Below are 14202 nucleotides of genomic sequence, written 5' to 3' on the forward strand. Positions count from 1 at the left end.
TGCTCCGCCCAAACCCAATGGTCAAATAAATTCCTCCCCTTTGCCCCTGGCCCCGCACAGCCTTCCAGGAACTTCCTGCCTCTCACTCCAGCTTCCCTCCTCTGCCCTCTCCCGGCAGACCCTGCAGGACCCAAACGTACCAGCCAGCAGCATGGGTAAGGAGGGGCCCTCCGCACCACCGCCTGGACCACCTGTAGGAAGTGGCAGAAACCTGGGTGGGGGGCAGCTGCTTACAGAACAGAGGGCTGGATCCGGATCCTCTGTCCCCTCCTCCTCCCCACACCTGGAGGCACCGGGAAGGAGGGTAGAGGGACTGCTGGCCGCCTGGGGACAGGGTGCCTTTCCGCAGCTGAGAAGATCAGGTCTGGGCGCTCGGGAGTGGAACCTCTGTGTCCCTGGCAGTCACCATAAGAGGCACAATCCTGATTTCAGCCCTGGGCTAGCTTCTTTCTTCGGGGAGCAGGGAACCCAGGCCTTCAATGCACAGGCGTGCTCTCCAGCTACCCCAAATCACCAGTCCCTCTTGGGGGAGGGGGAAGCCCACCGTCTCTCCCAGGGGCCTGCTGCCGCCTCCCCACCATCCTCTCAGTCTCTAAAGTCCTCCCCTTCCCCACTCCATGGGAATGGGTGTCAGGCTGAGGAGGAGTTTGGGTCTGGCTGCCAGTGTCCAAGTCCTTGTCCCCTTAAATCTGGCTCTTTCCCGGGCTGGCGGGATGCCCAGCAAGCAGCCCGGCACTGGGAAAACTTAATGAACTCCCCTGGCTTCACCTCAAGCCCGAAGATGTCCGGAGATCTGGCCTGAGCTGCTCAGAGAGGGGTGGGCTCGGGGGAGACCATGCAGGCGGCATCGCCTCCTTCGTACCTTCGCTCTCAGCCTCTGCTTGGCTTGGCAGGGCTTGCACCTCTGTCTTCACATCTGGAGTATTGAACCTCCTTCCCTCTCTGCGTCCAGACCCTCCTTCCCCTCCCCCTCGTCTTCCCTGCCACGTTCTGACCGCCTGGTTGTGTAACAGAACAACTCCCCTTAATTCCTTTGGACTGGACCTCTCTCACCCTGCCCCCCGCCTCCCACTTCCCCCCACCCACCCCACTCAGGGCAGCAAGTGGGAATCTGCCTGGGATCCCCACCCCTTCCTGGTCCCTACCCATGCTTAAATCAGGAGTGTCTCTCTCTCCTTGACAAAAGTCCTCTTGCACACAGTTTTATTTGACCTTCATAGCCACCTAGAGAAGGAGGTCGGAGATCAGGCCCTTTTAGCAAGGGAAGGGGAGGAAGCGGACAGAGTAAATATCACACCTGGGCTCTCAAACGCTGCAGCTGCCTCTCGGCCGCCTAAGCCCTTGGCAGCTGCGAGGCCTGGGCCCAGGCACAGTGCAGGCTCCACCCTGGCTACTTCTGGCTCCCCACGTGCGGCCCCAGCTGTCAGGACGCTGGACAGACTGGCCCCGGGACAGGGTAGGAGTGCCCAGGCCTGAGAGCTCCGCGCAGGGACTTCCTTCAGCCGGCAGCTGCCTCTGTGTGATTCCTCAGCCCTTCCTCCTGGTCAGGCCCGAACCCTGATGCCTGGTCGCGCAGCCCTCCTTCTCAGCAGTTGACTCTTCCCATAGATCAAGGTGGCTCCTCTTGCCAGACTTCAGGGGACAGGAGAGCCCCTCCCTACAGCCCTGGGGCGTGGGCTTTCAGAGTGGGCCAAACCCTCTACTGAGCATATGAAGATAGGGGGCCACGCCGGGGTTAAGCTGGTCTAAGGACATCCAGGAACCCGGAAGCCTTCAACTTCAGCTCCTAAGACCCTGATGGACCAGTTATATAACCCAGGCTCTGGCCAAGCCTGGGTCGGGACCGAGAGGGGAGTGTCCCAGAGCCTGGAACAGACTTTTTGGGGAAGGAAGTGAATAGCACCACCCTGAACCCTGAGGGCTGTCCTGGGGAACAGCCAGTTTTCCCTGGCCCAGCCCTCCCGGTGACTTCCAGCAGAAGCAGATGCGGGGAGGCTAAGTCATGTGCCTCTCAGCTCCCATGTTTACTGCAGGACCAACTGAAAATGGGACCCAAGCCAATAGCATAACCACTGCGCCATCCAGCCTACCCCTGCACTGGTCCTTCTCCTGCCCTCCCCTGGGCCCTGTTGAGTGTCTGTCCACCTTCGGGTCACATGTCTAGAGCCCTGCTGGTCACACGCAGCACCATCCGGGCTTTGAGGTGCTGAGAGGATGATTGGAGGGACCGGAGGGGCTGGAGTAGGTCAGGACCTGGGACAGCAATGTGCAGAGCCAGCACAGCCAAGGGTTGGGCGAAGGATGCCGAAAAGACAGACAAAAAGAATAAGCTGGGGTGGATCTCCTGTGCCTGGCTGAGGCCACAGAGAAAAGACCCAGAGGGCACGCTGAGCCTTTATTTTATAGTCAGAGATAAACAAGGGAGTGGTCACGGTAGTTACAGTGTTCTTGTGAGTTTCACTGGTTTTGGCAGCACTGGCTGCACCTCCCACAGCCCATTAGCGACCCAGATAGGATCTGGGGAGCACAAGGTCAAGCTTAGTTGTGCTAAGCGGGCTGTGCCCTCTAAGCTGGGACTTGTTTGTGGCTTTGCAAACAGGTCAGTCCGAGGCTTAACCCCATAGCCGCTCCCTACACAGCACGTCCGCCTTGGCCATGGTAGGGCGTGGGTTGCAGCTGGTAGGGAGGAACCTTCACCCTCCGGAGTGTGGCCCACCCCCATGCCCGCTGTTTCCGCAGCCACCAAGTGCGGGACGTGTGGACCCGGGTACCCTACCCCTCTAGAGGCCATGAAAGGTAAGGGGGCGATGTTGGAGACTCAGCACCTGGGGAAGGAACTCTGCAAGCCAGCGCCCTCTACTGATGCCACAGCTGCTGGGGGAGGGGGACCTCAAGCCCTGGCCTCCACCCTCAGGCACAGCCAGCGCTGTCCCCGCCATTCCTCTCCACCCCGCCATTCCTCTCCACCCCGCCATCCCCACGGCCTGCTTCCTCCCCCCAGGGCCCAGGGAGGAGATTGTCTACCTGCCCTGTATTTACCGAAACACCGGCATCGAGGCCCCGGATTATCTAGCCACAGTGGACGTTGACCCCAAGTCTCCCCAGTATTGCCAGGTAGGTGGGGCTTGGGCAGCAAAGTACCCCACGATGCCTGCTGCAGCCCCTGGCCCCAGGATGCCCTTCCCCAGCTCCACGCTCCTTCGTCCTCCTGGGTATGGCGGGGCAGCTGTGCACCGCACAAGGCACCCCAGAGGTGCGAGGGGAGCGTGAGGGTCCAGCCCGCACTGCACTGCGAGCCCAAGTGGGCCCGGCGGGGGGGCACCTGGTCCCTCAGGAGCAGAGGCGTGGCCCGGCTGAGCGCCGCCCTCCGCCCCTCTCCCACCCGAGGTCATCCACCGGCTGCCGGTGCCCCACCTGAAGGACGAGCTGCACCACTCGGGATGGAACACGTGCAGCAGCTGCTACGGGGACGGCAGCAAGTCCCGCAGCAAGCTGCTGCTGCCCGGCCTCATCTCCTCCCGCGTCTATGTGGTGGACGTGGGCGCCGAGCCCCGCGCCCCGAGGCTGCACAAGGCACGTTCTCTCGCTCTCGGGGACCCCAATGTACCCTCCACCCTGGGCAGCCTCAATCAGCACCGCGGGGCAGGGGCCGGAGGGCAGTGAGGGCTTCTTGTTTGGGCTCCGAGTCGGGGAGAGCATCTGCCCAGCCAGTTAGGAGCCCATGGCTTCCCTTAGGCAAGAGCCTCCCATCCTTCCCCTCAACCCTTGGTTGCGTTTCCTCCTCAGCGGGCGCTCGCTGCCGGCTGCTGGTGTGCAGCGGACCTGGCATTGACCCCCTCCCACGAGCAGCTATGGCCCCACGGGGCTGGGAGTGCCTCGGGACAGAGAGAGGGGGCGGAGCCAGTGCTTTCTGCCGCGGGAGGTGGCAGTCTCTCTGACGCTCTCTTGCTGCTAAGTGACCAGGCTGAGTCCCTGCCACATTCCCACAGGGGAACTGTGTCGTTTTGAAGGAAAAGAGAGTCTGGTCAGCAGGAAGAAATGGGGGGAGAGGAGGAGCAGTGAAGGAGTGGGGAATGGGGCCTCCCAGACCTGTAAGATGCTGCTGCCATTCCTTTCCCCTCTCCAGGTCATTGAGCCCGAGGACATCCATGCCAAGTGTGGCCTGGGCTACCTTCACACCAGCCACTGCCTGGCCAGTGGGGAGGTGATGATCAGCACCCTGGGAGACCCCGAGGGCAATGGCAAAGGTACCTGCTGGCCCTGCAGCACATCTCGCAGAGGGGGACGAGGGGAGCAGGCCCCAAGCTGGGGAAGGATGGGATAACCTTCCAGGGAGAACCAGGGGGCTTGGTCTCACCCAACATTTAAACTACAGTCAAGTAACTTCAGCTCTTTCCATTATTTCTGTGAAAATGAGCCTTGACTAATGAATTCACTTCCAAGTCATAGTTAGAACAGCCTGCCATGGGGCGTGTATGCGCACAGATATGGCCCCAGAGAACACATTCATTTAAATCAACCTTCATGAATTATGAGCAAATCTCACAGTTCTTGGGATCCTTAATCTCTACATTTGCTATGCCGGTTATGGTGATCGGAGCTGACACTTATAAAATGTCTTATGTGGCAGACACAGCCCAGGAGATGGGTGCTACTGTGACCTTTAGGAAGGGGGCGGGGCAGATTGGAGTGAAATGTCCGTTAAGGTCATCGAGTTAATGTCACTGCAGTAGATCTACTTAACTGCTTTTTCCGGGAGACGGTAGGACCATGACATTCCTAGACTTTTTTTTTTTTTAATATATTTTATTGATTTCTTACAGAGCGGAAGGGAGAGGGATAGAGAGCCAGAAACATCGATGAGAGAGAAACATCGACCAGCTGCCTCCTGCACACCTCCTACTGGGGATGTGCCCGCAACCAAGGTACATGCCCTTGACCGGAATCGAACGTGGGACCTTTCAGTCCGCAGGCCGACGCTCTAGCCACTGAGCCAAACCGGTTTCGGCTAGACTTTTTTTTTTTTTTTTTCAAAAAGAATCGTTTATTGATTTTTAAGGAAGAGGGAGAGAGAGGGAAAAGCATCAATGAACTGTCTCTTGCATGCAAGCAACCCAGGCATGTGCCCTGACCAGGAATCAAACTGGCAGCTTTTTGGTACAAGGGACGACGCCCAGCAAACTGAGCCACACTGGTCAGGGCCACATTCCTACATGTAATGACATTAGGAGTAGACATCGGATTGTATTAGAAAAGAAGTGTCAACCTGTCCTAACATACACAGCAAGGAAAAAACATTGGGTGTTCACGTTGACGTACAAATAATATAATCTGCCTGCTCTGTAAAAAAATAAATAAAGTGAGCAGAACGGAGCTTAGACTCCAGCAGGAATCCCACCCCGAGAGTGGGAGGCGAGACGAGAGAAGCGCAGGGTGCAGAGTCCCAGAAGGCCTCTTGGCTCGATGGGAGGGAGACACGCCCTGCGGTCTGGGAGAGGGATGAGGTGGGATGTGAGGGAGGGGCCCCGAGTAAGTCCCCACCTCCCACCTGAACCTCTTGGTGAGACCCCTTGGCCACCTGACTGGAAGGAGCTGCCAAGCCCAGTGGGAGGAGAGGGTGCCAGGCAGTGGGCGTGGTGCCTATTGGACATGCCTGGGGTGAGGCTGGGCAGGGGCCCTCTGTCTGGGCTGCCGCTGCTGCCACCTACTTGCTTCCCTGCTCAGGGGGTTTCGTGCTGCTGGATGGAGAGACCTTTGAGGTGAAGGGGACGTGGGAGAAGCCTGGGGGCGCCGCGCCTTTGGGTTATGACTTCTGGTACCAGCCTCGACACAATGTCATGATCAGCACCGAATGGGCGGCTCCCAAAGTTTTAAGAGAAGGCTTCAACCCCGCGGACGTGGAGGCTGGTGAGCATTCCCCCCGGGGGTCAGCAGGAGCGTGGGCCCAGGCCCTCTTTCTGCTCCCAAACCCCACTCTCCCACCCCTCCCTCCCCTCACGTGGACCCCAGCCTCTTGGGTGAAGGGATAGGTTGCTCGGGTGTCCTGATCCCACCAACCCACATCCTGAACTTTCCGCCCAGGGTCGGGCCCCAGCTGTTGCCCATGCCCGCCTGCCCCACATCTGAGCCCGCCCTCCGGCCCCGTTCCCACGCAGGACTGTACGGAAGCCACTTGTACGTGTGGGACTGGCAGCGCCATGAGATCGTGCAGACCCTGCCTTTGCAGGACGGGCTCATCCCCCTGGAGATCCGCTTCCTGCACAACCCAGCTGCGGCCCAGGGCTTCGTGGGCTGCGCCCTCAGCTCCAACATCCAGCGCTTCTTCAAGAATGAGGTGACACGTGCCCGCTGGCCCTGTCCAGCCGTCCTGCTGTCGCCTCTGTCCAGGCTTCTGTAGTCATGACGCTCCCCGCTCCCCAGGAGTAACCAGGCCCCTCTGCCTGGCTCCACACGCCCAGACTTCTCCAGGGCCCCAAACGGGGCCACCTGCCTGCCTCTTTACTCTCGGTCCTAGCCTATGTCCGCCTTAACCCTAACTGGCCATAGTTATCCATTCGTTTATTCAACAAAAGACCGTGTGAGCTTGTAGGTCCGCCCTGGGCCAGGTGCTGGGCACACCGTGGGGAAGCAGACACGATTCCTGCCGTAAGGAGCCTGCCCCGGAACTAGACCCCAGGGGCACGGAGGCCCTGTGTCCACTGACTCCCTGCAGACATAGGCCCTGGGGAGACCCAGATCTGCCCCCACCCCCAAATCTGACAGGCTCCCCTCTCCACCTCCTAATCCCCATGCAGGGAGGCACTTGGTCGGCAGAGAAGGTTATCCAGGTGCCCCCCAAGAAAGTGAAGGGATGGATCCTGCCTGAAATGCCAGGTGGGTGCCCAGGAGTGGGTGGGAATCAGGAGGTTGATGTTGGCCCGGGGATCAGGAGTCCTCTGAGCCTCTGAACCGTGCCCCCACCCCAGGCCTGATCACTGACATCCTGCTGTCCCTGGATGACCGATTCCTCTACTTCAGCAACTGGCTGCATGGGGACCTGCGTCAGTACGACATCTCTGACCCACAGAGGCCCCGACTCACGGGACAGGTGGGAGCCCTAGCGGCCGGGGGTGCGGGCGGGGGCGGGGGGAGAAGAAGAGAAGCTACACAAGGAAAAGGGTGTGAAGGGGCTGGGGGTGATAAGGCAGGTGCAGGAAAGGCAAAAAGGGGGGCTGAGGGATGGCCAGGACTGTGGGGAGCCCTGGCTTACCTGGGAACAGGAGGGAGAGATCCTAACTGAGGCAGATGGCTCCTCCTGCGCTGTCCTCCTGCATTCTCTGCCCCTCCCCACCCAGCTCTTCCTGGGGGGCAGCATTGTGAAGGGAGGCCCCGTGCAAGTGCTGGAGGACCAGGAGCTGAAATGCCAGCCAGAGCCCCTGGTGGTCAAGGTGAGGCGCTCTCCCTGCCCCCGGCACACTCAGGTCCGTGCCGGAGGGGGATGGGGAAAGGGAGGGGGAGCATCTCAGCAAGCTCTTGGGGTTTGGGTGGTGCCTGTGATCCCCTCCAGGGCCCTGGGGACTGACCCCTGGTTTTCCCAAGGGGAAACGGGTGGCTGGAGGCCCTCAGATGATCCAGCTTAGCCTAGATGGGAAGCGCCTCTATGTCACCACGTCGCTGTACAGTGCCTGGGACAAGCAGTTTTACCCTGATCTCATCAGGTGAGAGGCAGACAGCCTGGGCTTCCTCCCCAGGCCTCCCCTCCCCCCGCCCCCCCAGAGGTCTTGGGCTTTCTGAAGATTCCTCGGGCACCCACTTCCCCCGCCACACAGACCCTGCTCCCTCCTCAGGACCCACAACGCCTTGGGGGAAGGGGATGGCCCCCTCTGACCTCTCTCTTCTACCCCTACCCGCCCCCATTGCCACCAGGGAAGGCTCCGTGATGCTGCAGGTTGATGTAGACACAGTAAAGGGAGGGCTGAAGTTGAACCCCAACTTCCTGGTGGACTTCGGGAAGGAGCCCCTCGGCCCAGCACTGGCCCATGAGCTCCGCTACCCTGGGGGTGACTGCAGCTCTGACATCTGGCTCTGAAGCTCGCCCCTCAGAGCCCCACGCCACGTTCTGAGCCCTCTCTTCCCCGGGGGCCTGGCTTCACTCTGCTCTCTGGGCCACCACCCTTGGCAGCTTGCCCTCCCAAAGCCAGACGGAGGCTGGCGAAATGTACTGAGCCGTGTCTCCAGGTACCAACCACTGTTATGTGTTGCTCACCGCGCTGTCTTTACGTGAGCTCTTGAAATTATTTCACACAAAAATAAACTGGTGAAAAAATAAACCTATTCCTTAGGTCACCGTGTCTTTGAGGTCGTGGGGCCTGTGATTTCTTTTCCATCTTGCCCAGGAACGTCCTGAAGAGGACTCAGGGGTCACATTAACAGTGACAACGTGTTGCTTCTATTGCTGGACAGAACCACGAGCCCTACAACACGTGTGTCATGTCTCACTCATCCACTAGGGGGCAGTGCATCGCAGCACATGACAATGACATTAACCCACTTCCAATTTTTACAAGTTCCCTTTCTTCAGAAGGTGCTTGATAAACGTCGAGGAATATTTATTTGATTTTCCTCCTCACCTTCATGTGGAAGCCAATGAAAATCCCCTCCAAGTAACAAAAATAAGATGATCCACTGCCGGGCAGATGTCACTTGTGGCACAGACACGTAAAATGATGGGTCCCACCTTCTGTGTGCACCTCCATCCCTACCTACCTCTCTCCCTCCATCCAGGTACAAAGACCTATCTTTGTAAAGTGCCTTTTGGCCTTACATGTGATGTGTTAGAGACAGTTGTCAATCATGTTCCCCTTCTTGGTGATAGAAGCCTTTGGGTAGCAAGTGGTCTGCTTCAACTAGTTTTACAAAGCGGGTTGCCCTGCAGTTCAGCCGCAAATCCGTCCAGGGTTGGGAGCCAGCGGTGGGAGGTTCCAGCTACTCTGCATCCGCGTTGGATTCCTCTGACCCCCTTACCATTTCCCTCCCAGTTCTCCCGAACGCTCCGCTAGCATCTTGTATTTATCTCTACTATAGCTCTTGTAACAAGTGTTAACATTTATTGGATTTCCGCTGTGTGACAGGTACGTACGTCTCTTGTCATATGTTATGGGTGGTGGTGGTTAGTCACAGAGGTATTACAGAGAGACAGGAAGGTAACCATGAACAGTGTGTGGTGTGGTCTCAGAACTCCAAAGAAAATTCCAAGGCAAGGATGGTCAAGGGAATCAAGGCACACACACACAAAAAAAGATAGGGTGTACACGAAGGATGAAGGACGACAGGAATGGAACCTGCATGGGAACATATATAGATATGTAGATGTAAGACGTCTTTCTTATCATTTACATCTATCTCTTTAAGAACGTGGGATGGACACAACAACAGTAATAACGGTGGATTTCGGGGCTTATAGCATATGCCAAGTGCAATGCATGACGACCGCAGCATAAGGGCGGGCAGGAGGGAAATGGGAGAGGTACTCTACCACTTGAAGGCAGACTGCGGTAAGTGACAGGTGTTCTAGAGCCTAAAGCAGCCGCTGAAATAACAAAGGAGAGAGTGATATATAGTAAGTCAACAAAAGGAGAGAAAATGGAGTCTTGCAGAAAGCACGTAAACCCTGCGTTAGAGCTATTGATCTTTCTACCCTATGGAAATGCTTGAACAACTGTCCAGACACGTGTATAAGGAGGAAGTCTCTCTTCGGTGATGGTTGAAAGAGTGCGAAGAGAGAGGTAAGAAAGGTTTGACTTCCGCCTTTAAAGAATAACAAAGGCGTCCCTGGGTGGGCTCGAACCACCAACCTTTCGGTTAACAGCCGAACGCGCTAACCGATTGCGCCACAGAGACCTACAAAGATTAGCGTGTCACTGTCGTGGGGATCAAGTCCTTAGTCCCTGCTAGGTAGAGCCATGCCCTTGTTGCTGGACAGAGGGCCGTGCAGACTCCCAAACCTCGGGAAACCGAAGACGCGGAGTCCACGCTGCGTGTTGGTTGCGTTTGAAACCCGTGCTTGGGTGGATTCTGAAGGCAATGGAGCAGCCGAATAACCCCACCCGGCCTTGCTCCCCTAGCGCCTCAGACTCTGAGCCCCATGGAGGGCCGGGGGGGACGGGGGCAGGGGAAAGCCGAACGGCCCGCGGGCTCCCGGGAGCCCCTTTGCTCAGGCTGCACCCGATGGCCCGGCCGCCGGCGCTCCGCTGGCTCCCCTTGACTGAGGTGGGCGGGGCGGGGTCAAAGGGGGCAACCGCGAAAAGGCGGGAGCCCCTCCTAGGTTGGGCATTTTAAATTTGCCCTATCAAGCCATCATTTAAAAATAATTTTGCAAATAATAATAATAATAATAATAATAATAATAATTTTGCTCTGTTTCATTTTGGATATTTTCCATTGCTCATGGCTCTATGTTCTCATCTTTTTCCTGCAATGTCTTGTCTGTTCATCTAGTGAATTTATTATCTCTAAAGATTGACTCGACACATTCGCATATGTTCCGCGTTTCTAATGTACTCTTTGGACATGCGCAACAGGCATGGTAACAGCATGCATGTCCTCTCTGCTACTGTTAGCATCGTGTCCGTTATGGTTGGGTCTCCGTGCACTGATGATTCTCCCCTGCGCACGCCTGGCATTCTCTGACTGAATGGCGGACATTGTCACAGTGTACCTTCTTGGGGACGGGCTATGTTGGTAGTGCTATCAATCTTATGGGGCTTTGTTCTGGGGTCCAGTTGAGTGACTTGTCAACAGCTTGGTCCCTTGTGGGCTTGCTTGTTTGAGCTTTTGGGTAGGTCAGCCTCCCACAACTGAGGTAGCTGAGACCTCCCTGAGCGCTCTGCGCAGTGGCCATGAATTGTGAGTAGTCCTGTCCGGCTGGTGGGAGTATGATCCCTACCCTGTGTGAGCACCACCCACAGAAGTTTCTTCACAAGCATGTCCTGATCAGTACTCTGCTGTGTACCTGAAGGAGACTTTTCCCACAAGCCCGGAGTCTCTCTGTCCATTGCTCTCCTCACTGTGAGGCAGGGGAGTAAAACATGAGGAGAATGCTTTGGCACGTGAAATGGGGAAACTGAGACAGAGAGCCCATCCCAACTGGCCTCATCCAGCAGCACCTGACTCACCTGCCTCTCCTCCCTTGCACGTGCACTCCATTAAGCATGAAGCCCTCAGGACAATGAGGGTCTGATCAGCATCAAATAATCAACGCGTTCCGTCTGTTGCCTGCAGAGACAGCGTCTTGTTCAAACTAGAGATAACATCTAGGCTCCAGTTGTGTAGGCCTCAGGACCAGAAAAGCACCAAAACCAGACAAAGTGACACCATGGCTGGGATCAGGACCAGAAGTAATGACCAATGATACTCCCCACACACATACACACACCCTAGCACCAACCAATCAGTAGAGACCACGACCCTGACCCTATCTGTGCTCATTTTGATGAATCAGCATATTAAAGGACACACCTGGAAAGCTGATGAATATTCTATTGAGATCCTCCCTGAGACCTCCCCTAAAATTCCTGCCTTTAGAAAACAGGCAAAAACACTTAAGACAAAGGAACCTGTACATGTGCTAGCTTGAACTCTCTCTCTCTCTCTCTCTCTCTCTCTCTCAATCTTCACCTTTAAGACAAAGGACCCAGTGCACGTGCTAGCACGAAGCATCCATCGATTGCCTCCTGTACACACCCTGACCGGGAATCACACCTGCAAACTAGATATGTGCCCGACCAGTAATCGAACCCACAACCTTTTGGTGTACGGGATGGGATGATGCTCCAGCTGAAGGCATGACTTCAACAGGAGGCGTGCCAACTTACATTCCAAGGAATTTCTCCTACACGATGAAAGGCCCTTTTCTTCATGCTCTGGCCGGCACAACAAGCTTTCTGTACATCCATCTGATCCCCTAACGAGGGGAGCGGCTCCCTCCTGACTCAACTAAGACTTCCTGCGGCAAAACGGGACAGTATGGACCTTATCTAGAGACACCCTATGTGTCTGTTGGGCAGCTAAACTTCCAAGATTCCAATCACTGTGATTGTTTTCTGTACCGACCAACTTAATCGAAGACTGGCCAGAATACCCCTGGACTGGCCCTTTCCAAGCAGTTTACAGACTGGAGGGGAACCCATAAGCTGGTGCCAGACATTTGCTCCTCTTCCCTTTCCTTTTTGCATTGCATGGTTTCCTTCATTGGATGCATACAATCTGATGGCAGGTCTTCCTCCTACTCCAGGGCTCGTCAGCAAGCTGATAACTGCCTCTATGATTCCTTGACAGTGTTGGGCTGTTTCTGTAAAAATGATCCTATTTGAGAAAAATCATTGGAACCAACAGAATCCTGCACCTGGCAATGCATCTTAGCGTTATTGGCTCACCTTCCCTTGGTCCTGTTGAATCTCCTCAGGTCAGGATTAACAATAAATAAGTAAATTAATTAATTAATTAAAATAAAAACATCACTGTGTTATCTGCAGCAATCGACATAAATGCCTTTTATCTATTGATGTAATTGTCCCCCTTCCCTTTCTCATAAGTACCCCTTGCCTTTGTCTCCTAATCAGAACATTATTTCGGCTTCTTTTTTTTTTTCTTTTTCTGTAATAATTGCCAGTCTTATTTCTCTAGCTGAGACCCAGAGGTGATTTGAGGTTTACATTTTAACAGTTACTTCATCAAGAGTTTAGGTGCCCCTGTTGCTCTTATAAGCTGGTTGCAAATTATTTGATTTTCCTATTAAACATTTTTAATTCTGTCTGTGACACATGTTCATTAAAAATACATATAAGCAAAAAGAAAACTCACACTACACAGAAATAAGCACAGTGAAGTTTTGATGTATGTATGTATGCATATACACATGCACACACACGCAATTTGGGATTTTTGTCATACATATGTGAGCTGATACTAAATAAGCTCTTTAACTTATGTTACTTTACAATATGGAATGAACATATTTTCATGCATTTGTGTGAAACTTCCCAATTAAAAATTAGACCTGGAGAATGGGTCCAAATATGCATCTCAGAGTTACAAAGGCTAAAACTCAGCACAACAGGGAGTCCAGTTTAGAAGATTAGATTCTTCCAAACAATCAAACATTGATTGCAAACCTAATATTAATTAATATTTTCATAATCATGATACAGTATGTATCCATCCAAATGCTGTGAATGCCTTAAAAACAGACACATACTATTGTGGTTTTTTTAATTTAATATATTTTATTGACTTTTTACAGAGAGGAAGGGAGAGGGAGAGAGAGTTAGAAACATCGAAGAGAGAGAAACATCAATCAGCTGCCTCCTGCACACCCCCTACTGGGGATGTGCCCCGCAACCAAGGTACATGTCCCTTGACCAGAATCGAACCTGGGACCCTTGAGTCCACAGGCCAATGCTCTATCCTCTGAGCCAAACCAGGTAGGGCCTTACTTATTTCTTGGATTAGAATTTTACTTGCCTAACCTAGCAAGTTAGATTGCTTCCTCAGACTCTCTAAGGTAAGTAGTTTGAGGCTGACAATTGCAGATGTGGGGTCATAAACAAGGGATGTGGATGAATTTCCCATGTTTTTCTGCAGGGGTCTGTTATACAGTTGGAAAGGGGTCTGTTATACAGTTGGAAAGGGGTCTGTTATACAGTTGGAAAGGGGTCTGTTATACAGTTGGAAAGGGTCTTTATCAGAGTTGTGTGTGCGCTGACAGAACAGATGTTTTGATATTGGCATTTGAATGTCCCCACTTTGTGTTGCTTTCTGACGACTCAAGCCTTTGACCAGAATGTCTGTTGGTTTGTGAGCTCCATCTTCCCAAGACAACTGAGACGTTATACAATTTGATATCAAGGGACATTGGTGTCTCAGTAGTAGGAATATTAGCTTTAAGGGGCATTGGTGGTTCAGTGGTAGAATTCCTGCCTCCCATGCAGGAGACCCGGGTTCAATTCCCGGCCAATGCATCTTGTGTGGCTTCCTTTTACTGCCTGACAACTGGGCGAGGTCACTCCATGGAGAGATCCTGAGAGGGAGCACTCAGGTCAGCAGGGACTGGTGAAAGGCCCCTGGAATCTACACCAGACACCGGGAGCCAAATGTTAACTTCCTTAGCCCTGGGGGCCTCCGCGTGCCTCCCGGGCCCCTCACTGTCCCAGGAAGGATCCTGTG

At 54.5% G+C, this 14202-nt stretch overlaps 1 protein-coding gene and 2 non-coding genes across 4 annotated transcripts; 2 read left to right on the top strand and 1 right to left on the bottom strand.

Annotated features, from left to right (window-relative positions):
- The first annotated feature begins 51 nt into the window (after positions 1–51).
- SELENBP1 (selenium binding protein 1) lies at positions 52–8326 on the top strand. Of its 2 annotated transcripts, none has more exons than XM_008147289.3 (12): positions 52–155; positions 2740–2796; positions 3002–3114; positions 3388–3573; positions 4127–4247; positions 5725–5907; positions 6156–6334; positions 6795–6873; positions 6966–7087; positions 7335–7427; positions 7579–7697; positions 7906–8326. In XM_008147289.3, the coding sequence occupies exons 1-12, from the start codon at positions 152–154 to the stop codon at positions 8066–8068; spliced, it is 1419 nt and encodes a 472-aa protein (XP_008145511.2). In that variant the 5' UTR covers positions 52–151; the 3' UTR covers positions 8069–8326. The 2 variants fall into 2 exon arrangements, with proteins under 2 accessions (XP_008145511.2, XP_054568048.1); XM_054712073.1 differs by lacking the exon at positions 52–155 and adding an exon at positions 2132–2203.
- A 1479-nt stretch (positions 8327–9805) lies between these two features.
- On the bottom strand, positions 9806–9879 carry TRNAN-GUU (transfer RNA asparagine (anticodon GUU)). Its single transcript has one exon. It is a non-coding gene; the product is annotated as a tRNA-Asn (tRNA).
- A 4047-nt stretch (positions 9880–13926) lies between these two features.
- Positions 13927–13997, top strand: TRNAG-CCC (transfer RNA glycine (anticodon CCC)). The gene has a single exon. It is a non-coding gene; the product is annotated as a tRNA-Gly (tRNA).
- Positions 13998–14202: the final 205 nt, after the last annotated feature.

This window comes from Eptesicus fuscus, chromosome 22 (genome assembly GCF_027574615.1).
Source record: "Eptesicus fuscus isolate TK198812 chromosome 22, DD_ASM_mEF_20220401, whole genome shotgun sequence".
Classification (NCBI taxonomy): Eukaryota; Metazoa; Chordata; class Mammalia; order Chiroptera; family Vespertilionidae; genus Eptesicus; species Eptesicus fuscus.

Coding starts and splice junctions, on each gene's coding strand:
- SELENBP1 (XM_008147289.3), top strand. Junction 6,335..6,794: donor AGCGCTTCTTCAAGAATGAG/GTGACACGTGCC, acceptor ATCCCCATGCAG/GGAGGCACTTGGTCGGCAGA. Junction 7,088..7,334: donor GGCCCCGACTCACGGGACAG/GTGGGAGCCCTA, acceptor CTCCCCACCCAG/CTCTTCCTGGGGGGCAGCAT.